This window comes from Dermacentor andersoni, chromosome 7 (genome assembly GCF_023375885.2).
Source record: "Dermacentor andersoni chromosome 7, qqDerAnde1_hic_scaffold, whole genome shotgun sequence".
Lineage (NCBI taxonomy): Eukaryota > Metazoa > Arthropoda > Arachnida > Ixodida > Ixodidae > Dermacentor > Dermacentor andersoni.
In genome coordinates, this window is record NC_092820.1 from 167,696,052 (window position 1) to 167,718,000 (window position 21,949).

At 46.7% G+C, this 21,949-nt stretch overlaps 1 protein-coding gene across 2 annotated transcripts in view; it reads left to right on the forward strand.

Annotated features, from left to right (window-relative positions):
• Window positions 1–21,949, forward strand: part of Vps13B (vacuolar protein sorting 13B) — a 144,544-nt gene that overhangs the window by 18,338 nt on the left and 104,257 nt on the right. For both annotated transcript variants that reach the window (XM_050180286.3, XM_055071753.2), the window contains exons 13-16: window positions 1,113–1,229; window positions 3,535–3,690; window positions 8,524–8,736; window positions 14,303–14,499. In XM_050180286.3, the coding sequence (XP_050036243.2) occupies window positions 1,113–1,229; window positions 3,535–3,690; window positions 8,524–8,736; window positions 14,303–14,499 (683 nt within the window). The remainder of the gene's footprint in view (window positions 1–1,112; window positions 1,230–3,534; window positions 3,691–8,523; window positions 8,737–14,302; window positions 14,500–21,949) is intronic.

The window sequence follows — 21,949 nt, forward strand, 5'->3', positions numbered from 1 at the left end:
GTCTCGCACTAGCCATGCAAAATTGAAGGTGTGCCCGAATGTGACGATCCAAGAACACGACACACCTTTTTTTGCCTCTTGTGGAATAGTCACTTATTTTCTCGCAAATTCGGTACTTCGGACTTCCAATTATTCTGACTTCTTGGTGGTCCTTGTCAACTCCAAATTAGTAGTCAGCGACTGTATATTGAATGTGCACAATACGAAAGCATTTGAGCATAAGAAAACAGGTGCTTATACAAATGAACTCTAGATAGTATCGATACAGAGAGCGCAATAGACAAGGGAGTGAATACAAATTGTATCATTTTGCTTTAATGTACAGCTTGCTCACATTTTTTTTTTCTTAGCTTCTGCAGTTTTCTGTTCATTCCATGTTATAACCATTGTGGTCAGAACCTAGTCAGAAGGCTACTCTCCTTTTTTCCATCTTTACTTGCTGGTAATATCTGCGTGTTGCCTACTGAACAATAATTTAAAGTAGTGTAAATGTTGAGTTGTATGCATCTCTCTTCATGGTGGGATCAAATACCCGGTCACGCAAGAATGATATGAACAGAAGTGCTCAAAAGTCTTAACAAGATGGGACACTGTTTTTTACTCTGAACCCTGTTTATTTCTTAGTATGTAGTGGACTGATATAGTAAAGGCTCCAGAAGCATAATGTACTGCAAAGGCTATTGGATGCAATGGGTTGTTAGCGACTTAGTAAAGGAATTTAGCATTTGTGCACATATAAAAGATCTTTGTATCCTTTCAATGACTGTGCACGGTTATTGTGCCCAGTTGCATGACACACCTCTCTTGTAGATTTCTACTGTCATTGCAAATCATGTGGGTTTGATTTAACTATTTATGCCACATAGAAACTACCGTCAAAAAAATGTAAAAAGTGTGCTTTGATAGTTCAGGAAAGCAAGTATTTGCACACTTGCTCTTTCCGAATAACATCAGCAAGAAATTGTGTGAACTGTGATGCCCTTTAAAACTTGCAAATGTTTTTGGCTGTAACAGACACTGCCTCCCATAACTCTGCTGTAGCACCTGTGTGTTGATCTGCTTTCTTGCTGATGAGTTGGCACTCAAGAGCGTAAGTTTTTGTCTTTGTGCAGGAAGTTCGACTCTGGAATTGGCTGTCGGCGGCCTCTCGTGGAGCTCCTCAGAAGACACCCAAGCATGCACACACTCAGCCAGCATGGTTTCACTCTCTCTGGTGTTGAATGATAAAGGTAGATGCCAGAAAGGCGTTATCGTTTTGCAGGTGGCGGTTAACCTTTTGAAAGTTATTACCCACATTATAGCAGATAGTAGGCACTACAGTAGGCGGCAATGCAGGTGAGGGCAGAAGGAGAGAGGGAGTGATTGAGGAAGGTAACAGATGAATGCATGACCACACAAAGCTGGCATTAGCCATGGAGAAAGGAAATACTGTAATCTAGGAGGGAGTCATCATCATCAACATCCTATCTATGTTCACTGAAGGATGACGGCCTCAGCCATCGATCTCCAATTACCATGGTGACCATTTAAAGTGCAAACAGACAAAGGACAATATGACTAGGTGATACAATTGAGTTAAAGGGACACTGAAGGCAAATACTAAGTCAGGCTAAAGGGATAGATTAATGCTCAAGAATGTCTAAGGCGGCAATATTATGGTGAGTAGAGCTTTAGTAATCGAGAAATTGAGGTACTTGCAGGACATGACTTGAGACATTCAGGTACTAGCCCAATGACGTAGGCACTCATTACAATTGTATCACTAGTACTCAACCACTCATAATAAAAAGATCATTGCATTGCATTATAAGACAGAAGGAAATGCTGCTTGTTCAGGCCTATTCAATTTTAGAAGAAGAACTTGTTGACATTATGGCAAAACAGCGCAGATGATGGAATGCTTTACGCCTATCAAGTCAGCTTTAGCATCAAGTGTGACTCGTTCATTGATTTCCACCTGCTTTTCTGTACCGGACAGGGCAAGCCACTTAGAGATAACATTGTGCCCTTTGTCTCCTCTGCCTTATATTATTTATGTTGCTTCCAATAAGAATCAGTTGATAGTCAGCGCATTGTTCTGTTCGTTTTTCACATGTCCTCTCGTCTGTGCTGTTTTGCCCTAATGTACATAAACCAACGAGCCCACCTAAGAACCCTCGTGCAACTCATTGGCGTTATGCTTGACAACGACGTGGGCAGCAGGAAGGTTTTGTTTTAACTCGACTCTATGGTGCCTGCGTTTTCACGTCTCAGTAGTTTCGATATGACATAGTGCTGCGCTAGTTTCGTTGGTTCGCTAAAATACACAAACTGCAACTAGCAGAGAATGCCATGTTTATTAGTGCACTCGCATGTTGCAATGAAAATGGTAATTGTATATTTACATGTATATAGCAAAGACGAAGTTGCACGAGCATAGGGAGAAGATGTGCACAGAGTAGTTGGCAGAGCACCCAAATGAGGGTGCATAGATTAAAACCTACTGGGAAGCAAACATACTTGGCAGAGTCAGCTGAGCATAGTCAGGACTTGGAGGTCATTGGGCCAACTTTTAGATGCATAGGAGAGATAAAAAGTGAAGGCAATAGTGTCACTGAAAGTTGACTCGTGGAAAGCTGGCTGCACAACATCAGGCTCCTTCCTAGTTTCTTTCCTCACTCCATGGTATTAGCAATGGTGTTGCTTCATGTGAATAGTGTGCCATCGATCCTATGAAGAAGAGATGCTTTCCCTGGAGGAGGCAGCATGCAGGGAGTTGTGTTGGCCCTCCTGGATGGCTTCCGCTGAGGAAATCTATATTTTTCATCCAGTGTTGTTGGAGAAAATGCATAGTTATGACTTATTCGAGTCAAATGGGCAACTAACTCATCCAGACATTAAATGGGAAACACTGGGAAATGCCACCTCTGCACAACTTATACGTTTTACAGTGTGTAATGCATAGTGCTGTTGGTAGCATACTGCACACTTTAGTAGGTGATAATACAAATGTGCTGCCATTCCCTACCACAGGCGGCTTGATATGAGCATCATGTTTCACTTTGGCGGCTTCCGACATTGCATACCAGCTCAATTTCATTTCGTTTTCTCACTGCCATCTTAAAACACTACACAATAGAAAAACAACAAAACATGCCTTAGGCTGCCAAAGCCCCACCAGCTCAATGCGCGTCTTGTGCCTCGTGTGCAACAATTCACACAACACTTCGCAATATGTAGATGTCAACTACAGTTGAGTCTGTCAAATATTTTAGTCACTTTGGATCGTGCAATTCTTTGGTTTGTAATTTTTTTTCTTGCATTTTTTTTCCATGTAATTTTTTTTCTTGCATTTTTTTTCCAACACGTATGAACGAGGTTCTAGTGTATTTGTTATAATGAGGCAGTGGGAAGCTGTTGAGGTCAGCGTGCTGCACATTCCCAGGTGGGCAGTTTACTTGATTGATAAAGCATGCAATATCAAAAGATATTGTCTTTTATCTCTCAGTAGTTTTCTGTTTTTTAAGATAACTTGTGGTTTCTGTCTCATTTCAGACAAAAGCGCCTGCATACTTCGTGCACCAGAAAACACAGCCCAGGTGCCTCAGTTTGCGAGGCACGATGGTGATGTGGAGCGAGAGCTGAGTCGGGTTGAAGAGTCCTGGGTTCGAGCCACTGCCAGAGTGCCACTGAAGTGGAGTTTGAACACAGGTGGAGTATTCTTACTGTTAATTCCTTTTCACCTGCTTATATGGCTTAGTTCCTGTGGCATTCTGTTGCTGAGAACAAGGTTTGCACAAGGTCATGGGCTTGACTCCCACTCACCACAGCTGCATTCCAGTGAATGTAGAATGCAAGAAACCTTGTGTACTACCATGCTTTGGGTGCATGTTAAGGAATCCCAGGTGGTCCAAATTGATCTGGAACTCTCCACCATAGCATCTGTCATAGCCTCTGTGTCACTTTGGGGGTGTTAAAATAAATAAGTAAAATTTATTTTCTGTTTTCTCTTTCTGTTCAAATTTATTTCACAATTAAGCACCTAACCAAGCAAATTTGATAAGAGCTTGTGCAAAGCTTATTGAATAGTGACCAAGGACTTATCATTTGTTAATGACTATTTGAGTGATTACAGCAGATGAGCCATCAGACTCCCTTTAGCAACAGAATTGCTGCGTGTACTTTTATGTCAGCACATAAGTATGCATACAGCTGTTTCACTTCTCCACTATAGACTTGTGTAAATTTATACATTGGGCATTATATCATTCATTATATCATTTATTACATCATTCACTATCTTCATTATAACATTATATCCGATAATTTGTTATATCCATATTCATTGCATTGAGGGACAAGTGCAGGAAGATTGATGGAGGATGCTTAAGCGTTGCCTTTAAAGGGCCCCTCACCATGTCTGGCCATTTTCAGCTGACAAGCGCAGAGAATACAATGCGCTATAACTGTCGTGTCTGCAAAGTATTACATAGCTACGCGCCGAGAAAAGATCTAAAATTTCAATCCGAATGCCATTTGCCCTTCTCCTCGCGGCAGCTGCGCTCCAAGCCTAAGGGTGACGTACACGTGCTAGTGCGCCTACGTACACGTGTTTGTGCTGTGACGTCACTCATGGTGACACGTGACTTTGAGAATTATTCAAGGTAACATCTGTTATTTGTCTAATATGTTGCTTGAATAGACAAATTAAAGCTTAGAGAAATAAAAAACACACAAACAGGATGTCTGCATGTTTTTGTTTTGCTTCGCACCACAGAAAGAGAGATGTACTTCCGTTTTGTCTGCTTGTTCCCACATCATGCAGTCGCGCGCACAGACACTGAAACTATGTCATTTTCTACCGTGTTCCCGCGTGCAATCATGCTCTTTGATCTGCTTGTGTCTGCCTCAGTATTCGTGTAGCACTGACATATACAACTAGTCAGGTGTTCTCGTGCACAGCATGCATAAATCGTGCTCTGCACGAAATGAGACAATTGCAATCTCTCACACGCTACGCTGTCAGCGGAAGTGCGCCACGCTGCAAGAAAGTGAGGTGAAAAAAATTAATGAAGGCAGGGCCCGCGACATATGCATCACGCGATCCTCAAGCTCTGGTATCAGAGAATGCAGGGAAGAAATTTCGCTTGTGGAGGCTAGACAGGGCAAGTGGAAAGAGCGTGTACAGTCGAACCTGCTTATAACGAACCTGAACGTTATGCGGCATCTGTTCATTATACCCCGAAGTTCGTAGTAAGTGGACGACAGCTTAAAAAGAAAAAAAAAAAAAGATGTGGCTAGCCAAAACAGAAAACTAATTGCTTTGCAAAGAAGTTAATGATGTTCATCTGTTTCTGCAGTGCAGATCCAGTGAGGACGGTCTCCAGTTTAATTAAAGCAGAACGTGCTCTTCGCCGAGGCCCTTGGCACAGACAAGTTGCCTGAGGCTCTCTATGCTTATGGGTGCTGGCTCTGAAGTTTCATCGTCATCCGATTCCTCCGTGTCGCTCTCCTCCCGCGCTTCGCAAGCGATGCCCTCGTCCATGCATGGTTCTGTAATATTAGCATCTTCATCAGCAGAAATGAAGTCATCCCAACCAGTGTCGTAGCACCGCATGTTGGAGTCGACGACACGCTGCCACAAATCACCGCTAGACCGATCATCTTTGGAAGCATCAGGCTCAGCATCAGGTACTGCGTCGATGAAGCTCGCCTTGCAGAAACAGTTCCGCACGCGAGCGGCTGTCACCTTCGCCCAGGCCGCGAGGCCATCTTTGCCATCTCAATGGCTGATAACAATGAAACTTGAACCAGTAAGTTGGCGGCTGGGCGGTCAACAGCGATGAGCAAGTGCTCCACAATGCGGCACCTATATGATGCCTTAAATGCACATATTATGCTCAAGTCAAGGGGCTGCACTTTCGAAGTGGTATTGGGCAGCAGGAAAAGTAGAGTAACTGCTGTCAGAGAATTTCGCACATTGTGCGTTGAGCAGTTGGCGAGCACGAGCTGCACGCGCCTTCCTTGCCTCTGCATGTCGTGGTCATACTCGCCCTGCCACTCTCTGGATAAATTGCGCGTCATCCATGCCTTAGTATTGTGCCGGTATTGCACAGGTACGCTGCTCCGACAGAAATGCAGCTTTTTTGGTTTTCCGATTAAAGGGCATGCACCGATCGCTGCCATCCATATTAGTGCACAGAAGTACTGTAACGCACACTTTACTGTGCTTGCCGCCAGCACAAAAGTCCCCTTTCATGGTGTGCGTCTTGTCCGTCCGCATCCGATAACATAATGTGTGTTCGTCTGTGTTACACACGTCCTGCTCCGTGTAGCTTGCAGTAATGGCTCGGTTTCTTACAAGCCAAGTGGCAACGTCCTGGTCACTTACCGATTTAAAATTGATTTAAGAAGAATCCCATGCAGCACATTGAATCGATGTAGCCAGCCATTGCCTGGGCAGAAGTCAAGAAAATCTAGCAGGAATGCAAAGTTTTTGGCTTTGCCCAGCATCATCGGTCCACTTATCGGAATGTTGCGAGCCTGTGCATCGGCAAACCACTTAAGCAGCGCGTCCTCTGCGTCCGCATAGGTGGCCTTTCGCAGGCACTTTCTGTTCGTCAAGTCGGCAGCAGAGCGAGCGATCTTTTCCTTGTTCTTTAGAATCGTTGAGGTGGTTGATTTAGACACATTGTACTTCTTCACCAACTCGCAGTTTTTAGCACCTTGAGACACTTCCTTCAGAATTGCTTGCTTCGTTGCCATGTTCAGCCCTTTTCGTTTCATGATCGTTGCAGGCATGGCATTCCCGTCTGCCATACTGAATTACAACTTGTGCCCGACTAGAATGAAGCGAGGAAGCATGGAGACTAGTGTGGATAGGCCTGCTTCATGGTAACGGCTAGAAAACAAAACTCTGAACTTTAGCCGGCGCCATAGCGCAAGCACCGAGTCACCGAGAGAGTTGTAAGAAAGAGTGAGGAGAGGGGGGTGGAGTTGCGAGGACGGGTGGGAGGGTGATCTTGGAAGCCACATGCCGACACTCACGGGCAGCGTGTGATGGCGGGGAGAGGGTAGAGGGCCACAAAATGGATAGTTCGCCTCTGAGGAGGCCTGGGAAAACAGACCGCGCGCGCAAAGGGGTTGAACGTCGTCGTTATTTCACATCGCGTCGGTGGGTTTACGCCATCTATTCGCTGTAACCGATCTGCAGGGCTCAAAGGCGTTTTTTATAAGTGCGATTTTATACCATTTAAATAATGTCTATTTTGACGGACGTACGGCTCTCGTTCGTTTTAAGCGAAAGTTCTGTTATAGAGTGGCTCGACGAAAGTGGCCATTATAAGTGGGCTCGTCTGTATGTTGTGGCGAAGCTCGTCACCTGAAATCATGGGTTCGCGGCACTGAAAGATTTCTATCTTGGCTATTAATGAGCTGATTTGAAAAATTTTTGTGGCAGAACGCTTCGTAGATGATACGTAACAACCGCCAATGTATATCGATCCAAAGTTTGTTGTGTGGCCTGGTGAGGGGCCCTTTAAGAGTGAAACGCAATAGCATTCAAAGATCCCTGACTGCTTCTCACGCTTCCCGGCAACTGCAGCTTATGTAACCATAATATTTTACTGGAAATGCTGATGGCGAACGCTATGCACGAAGGTAAGCTTTCTGTTCTTGCTTTTTGTTGTTGTTGTTTTTCCTCCACCTCACAGCAGCTGCTGCCACCACCACAGACGCACGAAGGCGAGCACCATCTAGATGATGTTACAAGGATCCAAGCGGGGCGTGCCGCTCCTGCTAAGACAGATCTCAAACAGCAGCTGGAAAAGGGGCTTGTGTTTGAGTTTCCGCGTAACAGAATTATGTTCTCTAGTATATTCAAATTACAGTCTGACACTATCATATCTGTAGGTTGTGTGTAAATCATACTTTACGAATTTTCTGACACATTTTACTTTGAAAAATTCAAATAGTTCAGTAATGCCCATACGCCACGCGGAGGGCCTGCACGCATTGGGATGCATGGTTTGGGATGATTTGTCTCATACAAACATTGCCATTGGCGCTAATGCCAGATTTTCTGCGACACAGGACCCTTAATGCTTTCGCATTAAAGAAAGAAAAGAACCAGTATATTTTGGTTGTGTTTGCTGTGTGCGTTGCTTTTTGACCTCACTACGTTTTGAAACAGCTTGAACATATTTAGCAATTTGTGAGATGTTCAAGCATAATGTTTGGCAGCCTGCAGTTGGTCCATGCACACGTTCCCATTGCCATGTTGGAAAAAGGTTTTTAAGTTGATATGAAACTGAGCAATGAAATAACTGCTATTAAGGCCAACTTGCTTCCTGTCAGGGCAAAAGCTAGCAGGATTTTAAAAATTCTGCAGTGTAATAGAAATAATTTTTGATGAGTTGTAAACCCAGGACTACTGCTAAAATAAGGATATTGTTTGGTAAACTAGCTTAACATTGAGTCGTTGGGAGAAATTAAGTTAGGTTAATTTGTGGAGTTCTGATTGTGTCGTTTTTTTTGCTCATTTAGCTGAAGCCAGTGGCTACGTGGTGCTCAAGGTGAAGGGTGTCGCTGTTGTGATGGACCCTGCCCTGGTGACTTGGCTTGCCCCACTGCCTCTGATTTTTCCAATGGGTGGCGACTTCCATGCGACAGGTTCAGTGGCCACGCCCTTTTCACCAACAGCCAGTGACGACGGCATGCTGACGTTTTCAGACGAGAAATCCCGAGACGTGCCGCAAGGTCAGTGCCACCATCTTCCTTTACAGCAGAGCTGTTGTGGGGACTTCTGCGATCGTTCTCACACAAGGACGTCTGGCACTGTGCTTGCTCGGTATCAAATAAAGAAGAGACAGCAAAGCAGCTCACATCACTCTGAATTTGCTTTGAAATAAATATCGAGAGTTATAGAATAAAAGTTACATTCTGAATACATTACTAATACAGTTAAACCTGGATATAACGAAGTTGACAAAAGCTCGCAATTTTTCGTTACATGCAGGTTTTCGTTACATGCAGGTTTCGCGTGAAGGCTCGTACGAATGATGCAGAAACGAAACCAAATAGCTCAATATATCCGTGAAGGTGAACTCACCCTTCAATCATTTATTTTACACTAAAAAACTGAGTAATTTCCGCTTGCTTCTTCGGTACGAGTGTAGGCACAACACGCCGCTCCAAAGAGGCTAAATCGTGTAGAGCTCCTTCATCGTCGAGCGAGCCGACGAAACGGCGCATAACGTCCATTGCGTTCATCACCTCCTTTGCAGTAGGCACGTCACACGGATCTGCCTCACAAGCACCATCATCACCGCCATCCGGATTTTGCACGCTTTCAGCTACTGCTGCATCAGACATTTCTTCTGTAGTTACGGCGGCGTTGTCGGCAAACAAAAAGTCAGTCAGTTCAACGTCGTCGGGTACACCACCGTTAGTACATAGCTCGTTCCACGCTTCGGCCACATTGGACGGAGTAGAAAGGTCTTCCTCCTCCTCGTCGGCACCAGCCCGTGCGTTTTTGGCTATTCCGGCCTTTAAAAAGCAATTCGCGATAACTTCTGCCCTGACCTCTTGCCAGGAGGCAGCAAGCATCTCGACTGCTTGATAAATGTCGATCTTCATCTCCCGTTCCAGACGGATGTCGAGAAGTATTTTCAGGATTAGTCGGCGCCGGTAACAGCATTTAAAACTGTTAATGACCCCTTTGTCCAGGGGTTGTATTAGGGACGTGCAGTTGGCCGGGAAGTAATGCAGTTCGATGTTCGACAGCTGCAGGCCCTCGACGTGGTGCGCCGAGCAATTGTCCAGCAGTAGGCAAACTTGACGGCCTTGCCGCTTGACGTCCTGGTTAAATTCCTTTAACCACTCAGAAAATATTGGCCGAGTCATCCACGCTTTGGAATTCGCCACATACTTCACGGGCATACGCTTCGTTCCCTTAAAACACCTGGGACGGGCACTTTTGCCGACAACTAGTGGGACTCGCTTGTCTGTGCCGTCGAGGTTGGCACACAGCAGAATCGTTATGCGGAGCTTGCTCTGCTTTCCACCGCGGCAGTCATCGCCTTTTAACGCTAGCGTGCGGCCCGGAAGCATTTGATAAAATAGAGCTGTCTCGTCGGCATTGTAGACATCAGCCGCCTCGAAGCGACTCAGGATTCCAGGCAGCTTGTCAGCCACCCACGAAGCAGCAGCATCGCTGTCTGCGGAGGCAGATTCGCCGCTGATTACTCTTCCGACGACACCGTGCCGGCTCTTAAATCCCTGCAGCCACCCGTTGCTTGCCTTGAAATCGTCATGACCCAAGATACACGCAAAATCCTTTGCCTTCTGTTGCAAGATCGCGCCACTTATGGGTACATTTCTGGCTCGCGTGTCCAAAAACCACGTGAACACTGCCTTGTCCACATCAGTGTATGTGGACAGCTTCAGTCTTTTTTTCTTCGAGCTTGTTCCCGACTCCACTGCGTTTCTGATGCTGTGTTCCGCACTCAAAATCGTTGATAGTGTGCTCGCTGGAATGCTGAAACGGGTGGCAACGTCCTTCTTCTTCTCGCCCGCGGAGACTGCATTTAAAATTGCGAGTTTGTCTTCAAAAGACAGAACTTTTCGTTTTCTGGCAGTAGAACTCATCACGACCAACCGACGACGCAGTTAGAAGCGGAGACGCACGACTACACGCCGACAGGCAGGCCTAGCACCTCCAAAACAAGTCGGACAAACCAGTACCAGAGCACAGTTGACACACGCACACGTGCAGAACGCAGGACAACATTCAAGATGGCGAATGCAACGCATCCATAGAGAAAGAAAAAAAAGTGACGGATATCGTTCGTCATCGTCCCTCCCCCTCTCCCTTCCGGCGCCTTGGCAATGAAAGAACCGGCTATCAGCGTTGCTTTTCAAGTGAATTCTTACACATAAGTGTGTCTAAGCCGTTGAAACAAATGAAAATCACAAAATAAGAATGCTTGTCCTCAAATCCATACGAAACAAAATAATTCTGCAAGAGAAATCAGCTGCCGATACCAATGCCACCTGGTGCCACGCTAGACAAGCAAAGCCTGAAAAGACTGCTACGTTAGGCACGGAGCGGCGCTAGTTGCCGCCATCATCATCATCATCGCTAACTTTGCTCGGTCGCGGTAGAGTGTACTAGAACATGGAAGTCGCGGCAATCCCTGGCGTTCGCGTAGCTGCTGGCTCCTTACAGCATTAATATTCAATAATCTAGAGCATTTCTTCGGCCGAATTTTCCTTAAAAGTGCTAAAAGTAATGACTGATCAGCTTTGGGAGTTCGTTACATCAAGGCTAACCGCCGCAACGCGTTCATTACATCAAGGTCGAAAATACATGGGCTTCAATGGGGGCAGCGTTGGGGAATTCAAAAACTTCGTTAAATCCAGGAATTCGTTACATATAGGTTCGTTACATCCAGGTTTAACTGTATAGACAACAACCTGACTGCATGGTTATCTTAGCGAGTAATTCATAATTTTAATGAGAAAGCATTTTATGGTTTATGAAGTGGGAAATCTGGCGGCGTGGCCGGAGATGGTAGAAAAAGTCATGTGGTCACAGAGATATGCTCGTGCCACTGCTCATCCATTAATCAGTGTCGTCTTCCATAGTTGGCTGTGATGCCGCTCATCATGCCAGCGTTCCCTTAGTGCCCCTCTCTCTGCGAAGGCGCTGATGGCACTGGCCTACTGCCAGTCGATAAAGTAATTTTTGAGTTCTGCCGTGCGATCCAATGGACAAACCTTCGACAGAGATGATAAAAAAAAGTCACGTGGTTTAAAAGATGCGCTGCACCGGTGGCCAGTCTATACAGTCGACTCTCGTTACAGCAGACCATGATAATCTGACAAAAAATGCCCGTTTTATCTGAAGTCCATAATATCCAAAACGCCTCACTTCTGAAACTTTTGTTGCAGTGTCTAACAACTCTATTACAAAGAGTGAATTACGAATGTCCATAGTAAAAAACAACAAAGTCGCAGTTTTGCCCAACAGGCGAAGCATAGATTGCGACAGCAAATTAAGCAAGATAAGCACGGCAGCAGCGTTGAGTGAATTGACCTTCATGCTGCCTCTCGCTGAAGCGTGAACTAGACGTCGAAAGCACAGCACATATGTAGCTACCGCACTTTTTCCACATCGCAGATCGCTTTGAAGATGAGGCCCACACGGGCGTGCACTTTGTTCACATAGCAGATTACTTTCATGATATGGCGCCCATGTGGGTGAGCACTTTATCCACATCACAGATCGCTTTCAAGATACGGCGGCCACGCCGTAAGCAGCAGCCGCTGGAGTAGAACCCCCTGTGCCACATGCGCGAAAGACGATGGCCTGCTTTCGCCCCACCTTTCTCCTTTTCGCACGTGATATTGAATTGATATCGTCGGCTGATCCTCACAAGCCAGTTGTCAGCCCGTGTCGGCACGACAAAAGTATGTTTTATACGCCTGTTTTTGAAAAAAATTGCCACTAATTTCGTCCTCTGTACCCAATAGTTCATTGTAGTGCGGTCCGTTAAAAGCTAACTTCGTTGCAAGAATAAAATAGGTAGAACAAACTAAGGCTGAAATATGGTCCGTTATATCTGAATATCTCTTGTATGTGGGTCCAGTGTAATGAGCACTGACTGCAGCGCTGCTTGTTGCAGCGCTGCAAGTCACTGCGGTGATTTCGGTAAGTTCTGTCATGCGCTTCGATAGACGAACCTTCGATTTCGACTTTTCAGTCTGCAGCTGCGCCCAGCTCCTTTGGACGTCCACGCAAGTAGTACATGAATGAGGCCGAGGCATGTGATGCAAGAAATGAAAAAGGCAAAGGGAAAACCATACCATTGCGTTTCGTAAAACGAGGCATCATTGGGAAGATGTCACAATGCTTTTGCATTCATCCACGTAGGGATACCTAAGTGCCCTTGACTTTTTTGCTTCTCAAGTCACACTTGGCAGACTCCACTTTGGAGGTCAGCTAGGAGGAGCTGAAGGCGACAATTATTTTGAGAGTACCGCACCTAGGCCATTTTCTTATTCCCGAGGCATCCATCTTGACTGTCGACTCATTCAACTTTACCAGTATGCAACTGCATTACTATTTCTATGATGTTTTCATCTGACTGACGCTACTAGGATGTCCTCTCCTGGCTTGGCTGTATAGGGAGTTGGTCTTGCATACTGGCCGTTGTAAGTTGCCTTCCAGAAAGCATTCCCTTTCAAGAAATCAAGAACCTTTCTTAAAATGTTGAGTAATGGCAAAGATATAAGATAATGAAACGTTGTCAGACGATGCTGGGAAAATGTGAAATGATTCTTTACATACAGGAATCCTCTGCCACAACCCTGACCAGCATCCTGCACAGCTACAATGCACATGGTTCAGCAAGCAGTAGGTGACACACAGAAGCAAGCTATTGTCAAACGTTTTTTTTTCTTAGAAGGCCCTTAAACCACCCTGAGTGTGAATATTTGATAAAAAGTGGCAGCTGTGTACCAATCTAACATGAACATACAGCCACAAGAATTTTTCAAAACGATGCCGCGATAGCAAAGTTGCAGTCGTTTGATGAATGGCTGCACAAACACATCTGTTTCTCATTTGTCGTTGCTATCATCCCCGCAGGCACTCTCTCCTTTTTGCCCTGTACCTCTCTAGAAGACTTGTTTACACTATATATCATACTGAGCAGCACATTAGCGCACTTTTCATGTTTGAAAACACCGTCTCATTACTTAAGTTAATGGCTACCCACTGTTGCCACCATACATACAGTACAAAACATGCTACACGAGATGAAATCAGGTGATGGCGCACGGCCAGGCAAGTGGCCTGATGAGAACGAGTGGGCATGCAACCGGATGGCAAAGTCATGCTAGCAGAGAGATCAGAAATAATGCCACTCATAGATTGACCAGTTAACAGCTTGACCCTGCTCGTGTCGTGGCATGTGAAACAGCCCAGAGAAGAGCACGGGATTGTTTATTGGAATCTGTCACTACCCTGCAGCACGTAGTGCTGCCATGATTGCTAAAGATGATTGTCATGGCATACAGTGCACAACGCATGTGGTTATTTCAAATATTTTCACAATGTCAGATGTCCTTTAGAGGCCCTTCAGTCAATTTAGTGAATCGTTTTCAGCAACAGTGTCAGGTTAAACAGGCCAAGGTGTCATGGCTTTGCAAATATTTAGCGGGCAGAAGGTCCATCAGTTTAGGGACGGAGATATCAGGGTTCGTTTGCCGACATACTAATGCAGTAACCTGTGTCTTTCTTCGTTTTTTGGTGGTGCAGAGGGTAAAGGCTCGGCCAGTGGCAGTCAGAAGAGCACCACCACCAGTCTGGTGTCCCCGCCGGACCTAGTGGGTCCGCGAAGACTACTGCGGACTAACAGTGAGGCATCCACTTCCAGCAAGGCACCAGAGCAGCCCAAAGGATTCCACAGCTGGCTGTACAGTACCTATCTGCACCTGAAGAACTTCTCTGTTCAGGTAGTGTAGGCAGCCACCACGCTTACATACCGGCTATCATTGCAGACAAATTTCTGTTGCAATGAAGGGAAAGCTACAAGAGTGTAACTTTTGCACATTCGTTATTGCACCAAGCAGTTTGGCAGAGTTTGATAATGTCTCTCTGTTTCGGTTTCATCAAGCAGGTACTGCATCAGTGTTTCTTGCTAATTGTGACAGTTTTGCATTTGCCAAAATGCAGAAGAGCAAAGCGAAAAAATAAAATTCAAATTTAACATTGAGTGGTGTACCTTAAGTAAGGATGTACTAATATCAAATTTTCAATTTAGAAGTCAGTTTGAATAATCAAAACCAAGGACGAATCAAACTGAATATTTTTCGAAGATGAATGCTATTGTTTTTGCAATAGTGTAATTTTTTTGACCAACCAGAGGTACGAAAAAAAAAAAATGCAAGTTTATTGCACAGCAAATGATGTACAGGAAAATTATGCTTTGTGGTCAACAAAATTCTTTAGTACAACACTTTTACTTGACGGTATCATAACTGCAGTTATTTAAAGTTGTCATGAAGGAAGCATAACTGCTCGACATGTTCAGGGAGCAGCAACACCCACCTCCATGCTACAGTTTCTTCAGACACCGAATAGAGCCACTCACAGGACACACTAGTGTCTGGTATCAGCAAGTATCTCTTAGCAAGCCAAGCCATTAGCAGGCGTCATGCTTACACCACCGCTCCCACGGATCTTCTTTTTGGCACAAAATTTCATCCTGCTCATATCTTTTAACCTGTGATTGTGGCAGTGAAAATTTCTGCTACAAGCAAGTGAAAATTGCTGCTGGTTGATGAACTTATCAGTCTTTCCAAAGTGCTGATGGGAAAGGAGCCTCTTCAGAAGCTTTCGTTGTTGAGGACCTATCTGGGTTCCTTTGTGTTGAAGTTTTTCTCGCTTCTTCTGAAGCTAGGTTTTTAATCCACTTTGCGATTGAAGCATCCTGGTGGTTTCTGGACGAACAGTGTTCTTCAACTGGCAATGATGGAATCAGCATGGTTTTAAGCCTTTTTAAACTTCACGGCAATGGCCTGTCAAGTACGTTCTTTATTTCAGGAAATCCTCGGCGCACGCACACAGATGCAGTCTGCGTTCTGTCCTGCTGCACCACACACAGCTTGCTCCGCCGATTACTTCACTCACTCAGTTCGTTGTCGCGCACACACGCCTTCCATCATCTCCCTCAACGCCACACACCGTTGCCTACCGTCCCGTGCCTTCTACTCCACATAGTTGCCTACTGTCTCGTGCCTATGACTCTACACCAGCTGGTGTAGGCCCAGTACCCTCACAGGCCTATCTTTTACCCCTGAGATTCTGGTTGACAAAGTGAAGCAGTTTTTAGATTTAAATATGACGTTTATAAAACAACGTGTTTGTTGGCGCTACTCACCACGAACCACAAAAGAGCTGTTACCATACAATTCCACCCACTCGAAAATTATTAAACGAGGGATTGCAACAACCTGCCTGGGGCCTGCACTTAAAAAATTGTGTATTCATAGGATCAAGACTAGTTTTGACAATCAGATTGAGCGGCCTTTAAAAGCCTGCTACCCTCGCTCGGTGTTGATGTCAGTGGGGGAAACTGAAAGGCAACAAAAAGCCTAAGGTGGGCAATGAAGTCGAGCGTAACGCTTGAAAAAAGGCACAAGTGGTTCTGTACCTTCACAGGGTTAGTCACAACCTTAAGAAGGTGGTGAACAGGTATGGAGTACCTGTGGTCTTCTCCGCCCCGAACAAGCTGGCCTGAGACTGGCCCCCAAATCACAGGTGACGCTACGAATGTTCCGCGCATTGCTCCACTTGAGTGGTTTATCTGATTTTGCTCAGTTGTGGCAAGTGCTACATAGGGCAAACTGGGCACTGCATCAACGACTGAACGAGAAAGCACACAAATATTTTAAAGAAGAATACAACCGCGCACTTGTTGCGTATTGCAGGCCTTATCCCGACTGTGAACCACTGTTCTTTAATGTCAGGATTCTAGACAGAAGTGAGAACAAAACCGCACGTGAACTGTTAGAGGCCTACCATATCCAAACCACTGGTTTAGCCTGCGTGAGCCAAACTACTGTTACGCTTTATGATTCGGAATTGAGATTCCTAAGCATTACATAGGATGTATGCATAAGATGCTCTTGGCAGTAACAGAGGCAACAATGGCGAAAAGTCGAACCTCGAAAAGTCGAACCTCGTAACCGACATCTTTTTGTAGTCCCAGCAGCACTGCCAAGCATCTTCTCTTTCGCATACCAAATGCCACACACTGTAGTCAACAATAGATCCCTCTCGCGTGGCAGTGCCAACTTTGTGCCACGTTCGATGGCACAAACAATGTCCAATTTTTCATTTATGCTGAGCGCCCCTTCTTTGTCCGAGCTTCGGCATGACATAAGTTCTAGCGTGCACGATGCCACAACACAGGCCACCACTTGGTGCCACTCGGTTCTGTGCTGAAATGATGCTGATGTCAATGTGGCTTCACCCTTCCAAGCTCCCTCTGTGTTTGCACTTGGAGGTCGTTCCGATCTCTGAGGCTCGTTCTTCTGCCTGGCCGACCTACCGCCGTGATTGCACTATGAAAAGTGCAAACATTACGTTTTAACCTATATGTACGCAGTAAACTAGTACGGTTTATGTGGATACAAAACACATTATGTTCAATGGCCGCCGAGTCAGGGATTTGACTTTACTACTTTTAAAATGAGACTACTGTTTAAGTAGGTACGGTTTAACAAGGTTTTACTGCACAAGAGTAAAATGTGCATGCATGAATACCACATCATGCCCTAGCCTTACTATCGTTGACATCATGCATGGTGCCCTATAAAATTTTAATTTGTTGAGCTTTTCACCAACAAAAAGAAACAAAAGACACCACTGCCGCTTGGAGTGAATTGCTTGCCAATGGAGCAACTCGATGACAATCTGCCTTTTTCATGGCACGACGGCGCATGCGCCCTGCCCTAACGGATTAGCCGCAAAAGGTTTTGTAAGGGACGTGTGCACGGCCTGATACCGGGGGAAAGTCCCCTGAAAAAAAAATGTGCGACTGTAAAACAGAAAGCAGCCAGTGCTTCGCCCAGACTGCACTGGGAACCATGTAGTTGCCATCTTGCATTGATACCCAGCAAATTTATCTATAAGTCCCTGCGTTGCATTTGGGTGACACTTTAAAAATATCGTTGCTGACGAAGTCTTCTTGCAGCGTCAGCCCTCTCCTGCTGGTGGTGGCAGCACGTGTCTGGCTTCAGGTGTGGTAACACTGGGTCGATACGAGACCGACAAGACGCTGACGCCAACTATGCTGCACAGTGTGTCACTGAGACCATTCTATCTTAATAGGCCGACAACGACGCAACCGACGGGCGCGAGTTGTTGCGCGACGAACTTGCTTGTCGACAGCATGGACAAAATGAGCGTGCGGACCACGATCGCCCGACTGAACCCCACGCGATTGGCCGTTGAAGCGACAACGTGATAACCGTACTGCCTTGAGTCGAAACATGCCTTTGAAGTTGAAATTCCCAAGCTTCAGCCTTGTCAAGTCGTGCACATGAAGTTTGAGCTAATGTTGATGCTGTTTAGCGAAAGTTGGGTTAGGCCTGGCCCCGTCGAGTTCGTGCACCGATTACCAATTGATCTGAACTTGAACATGAGCAATTACGATGACGGAAACTGCTCCTAGAGTTCAGTTGTGGCAATACAGTAATTAGATATCAACTATTGCTCGTTTCGCATGGCGCATCCACAATAAGTGGCAAGCGGCACAGCACTGCACCAACATGTGTATGTAGGTCACCGTTCCCGAAGGCTGCCGATCGCATTCGCTACGTAGATGGGTGTGTCTGTATGTGTTGTTAAGTTGACACGTTTTTTTATTCAAGAGAAGAACAGTTTACCTCTTAGTCAAACGAGAAACAAGAGACAGTGCATTTGGTACAGAAGCATAAACAACCTTGCTCAGTTACCAAAAGTGTCGGCGATGGCATCCACGTTTCGCGAGAGAATTACACGGCCTATAAGTGAGTGCTCATGCCGAGCATAGTTTTCTCTAATGATACTTTATGGCACGCATAAACTGTAAGCATGATGAAAACAAGAATCAGTAATAACAGCCCGTAATATATGTGTCTGGATCACAGTTGCCATTGTTTAAGTGACTCGGCCGCTCATATTGACTGGTCTCCGGGTGGAACAACAAGGCTCATATGCGCAGATATGTATGTTTTGCTATGTTTTGACATTATTTCATATCGGTGATGTTACGTTTCGCCTACGACGCGCGGTATAGCCGGCGCGGATGCAACGGACGCCGGGGCTTCCTTCAAAGCGGCGGACATTTTGGCCCGTTCGGAGCTGCCGCAAGCCTCCCCGCCAAGCGCGTCCAGGCGTGTTTCAGTGCCACGTGTCTTCGTGTGTGCGTGTGTGTGTGTGTGCCCACGCTTGTCAAAGCGCGGCAGCCGGGGAGAGGAGCTCCCCAAGTGTGAAGCGAGGAGGTCTGTCCGGCGCCCGGCCGGCGGTTGAGTCACTACACTCGTCTCAACATGTATCTCAGCTCGTCCGTGCCCCGCCGTCACGTGGTCTCCCCCGTGACCTTCCTTCTTGCCCGCGACGCCGAGACTATAAGAGCAGCTGCCCCCGGACGCCAAGAGAGAGGCTCCGATTTCTTCTGTCGAGTTACGTGCTCTCCCGTCTCTCACTTCGGTCGACCTGACCGCCCGCTCTTTTGCGATGTTAGAATAAACCAGTTGTTCTGTTACCAGTCGACTCATGCTTTGCCGGGACCTTCGGATGCTTCCAGTGCCCCAGGCCGCCAGGCCAACGCTACCCTTGGGGCTTGCGACCCGTTTGCAATAACGGGCGTCAGCGCTGAGTTTGTAACAACTCGTGCCAGCACTGAGATTCCAACAACTGGCTGGTAGCGGTGAGATCGCGACAACGGAGGCCAGCAGCGAAGAGATGCAGTTGACTGTATGCTGAGCAGCACAACGACCATCCGGGAGCAGTGCAACGAGCCCTGTGTGATGACTGGTTGCCTGCAGCGGAACGACTGCGCTGAATTCTTGGCTGCGAGGTTTGGTGAGTGCGGGACTTTCTTCTACTGAGTTTTGCCAGGCTTTTGTTAGTGTCAGAAACAGAGCTGGTAATTGTGGTTGTCGTTGCTGCCGGGTTACATTGCGGCAAGACAATAGTAGGCAGTAGAGAAAGCAGCATTCAGAGCAGCCATGGATTTGAAGTCGTTGCGCAAACCGATATTGCTGGAGCTTGCAAGAGAGTTGGGTCTGGATGTCTCAGACAAACTCAGAAAACCAGAACTGCTAAGGGCTATTCTCGAGTTAGAAGCTGAGGATGACGAGCTGTCAGAATGCCTTGAGACCATTGAGGAGCGGGCAAAAAGACAGGAGCGCGAACTTAAAGAACAGAAAGAGAGACAGGAGCGCGAACTTCAAGAGCAAAAAGAGAAACAGGAGCGCGAACTTAAAGAACAGAAACAGGAGCGCGAACGAAAAGAACAAAAAGAAAAAGAAGAGCGCGACCGTCAACACGCTTTGGAAATGAAGCGTCTCGAGGTAGAGATGGAACGCGCTCGTAATGGAAGTCAGGCACACGGTGCAGGAGAACGAGTATCGTTCAAAATGACTGACCTGATGCGGCCGTTTAAGCTTGGAGAGGACATTGGTTTGTTCCTGGTTAACTTTGAGCGAACGTGCGAGAAGCAGGGGTTCTCTCGGGAAACGTGGCCACAGCGCTTGCTCACTTTGTTACCCGGCGAGGCGGCCGACGTAGTCGCTCGCTTGAAGAGAGAGGAGGCAGAGGATTTCGACCAAGTGAAATCGAGTCTGCTAAAAAAGTACAGGCTGTCCGCGGAGGCGTTCCGTCGGAAGTTTCGGGAAAATGAGAAAGGCAAAAGTGAGTCATATACAGAGTTTGCCTACAGGCTTATGTCAAACATGCAGGAGTGGCTCAAAGAAGAGAAAGCGTTTGGTGACCACGAGAAAGTTCTGCAGTGTTTCGGGCTAGAACAGTTTTATAGTCGGTTACCTGAGAACGTGCGGTACTGGGTCTTGGATAGGCCAGACGTTAGTACGGTGGCTCGAGCCGCTGAGCTAGCCGAGGAGTTTGTGACGCGTCGGGCTCGCGGAGCTAAGGACGGTCAAAAGGGTGAATTTGGCTCCAAGTTTGAGAGGCCAAAGTTCACGCCCATGAGAGCAAAGGGGGACACACGTAGTGCGGATGCGAGTGAAAGCAGTCCGACCGAACGTAAGGAGACGGCGGCAACCGAAGCCGAACGCAGAAAGCGGTTCGAGACGAGGCAAGTGCGCGTGTGTTATACGTGTCAGAAGCCGGGTCACTTTTCGGCGCAGTGTCCAGAAACAAAAACAAAAGTCGTGTTTTTGTCTTTATGCAGCACTGACGAGAACATGAAGCTTCTCGAGCCTTACATGCGAGACCTCCTCGTGAACGGGAAAGAGTGCCGAGTGCTTCGCGATTCCGCAGCTACAATGGATGTAGTTCACCCCTCTTACGTAGAACCCGATATGTTCACGGGCGAGTGCGCATGGATCAAGCAAGCAGTGGAAGCTCATAGCGTGTGTCTGCCCGTAGCAAAAGTGCTGATTGAAGGACCTTTCGGAGCGCTTGAGACGGAGGCGGCAGTGTCATCTATGCTGCCCCCCCAGTACCCGTACCTATTTTCGAACAGGTCCGATCACCTCCTGCGCGAGAAGGGGCTTTTGTTTGGTGAGGCTAGCGTTCAGGCCTTAACCAGATCGAAGGTTCGGGAGCTCGCTGCAAAGGCGGTAGTTGCGGGACCGACGTTGTCGAACAATGAAAAAGGGTCAGAGGCGCAGCAAGCTGATATTCAGAGCACGCCCCAACTGAATAAAATTGAGCCTGTAGCGTTAAAGGCACCAGATACTGGAGAGGAAATTCCCGATGCGGGAAAGTTAGAAGAGCTATCTGCAGATTTGCTCATCGCGCCTACGTCAGATGGACTTAATAGGTTGCTAAAAGTCAGCCGGTCGGCTTTGATAGCCGAGCAAAAGAAGGATGGCAGCCTAGAAAACATCCGCTGCATTGTCAAGGAAGGTATCGCCAAGAAAAATGCTCGCTTTGTGGAAAGAGGTGGGGTCCTGTACCGGAAGTATCTAGACCGCAGGGGAGTGGAGTTCGATCAGCTGATCGTGCCTCAATGCTATCGTCAGGATCTGTTGCGCTTGTCGCATGGGGGTTCGTGGTCCGGACACCTAGGAGTGAAGAAAACTAAGGACCGTCTCTTGCAGGAGTACTATTGGCCAGGGTGTTTTCGGGACGCAGACCACTTTGTGAAGACATGTGACACCTGTCAGCGGGTGGGCAAACCAGGGGACAAATCGAGGGCGCCGTTGAAGTTGGTACCTATCATTACGG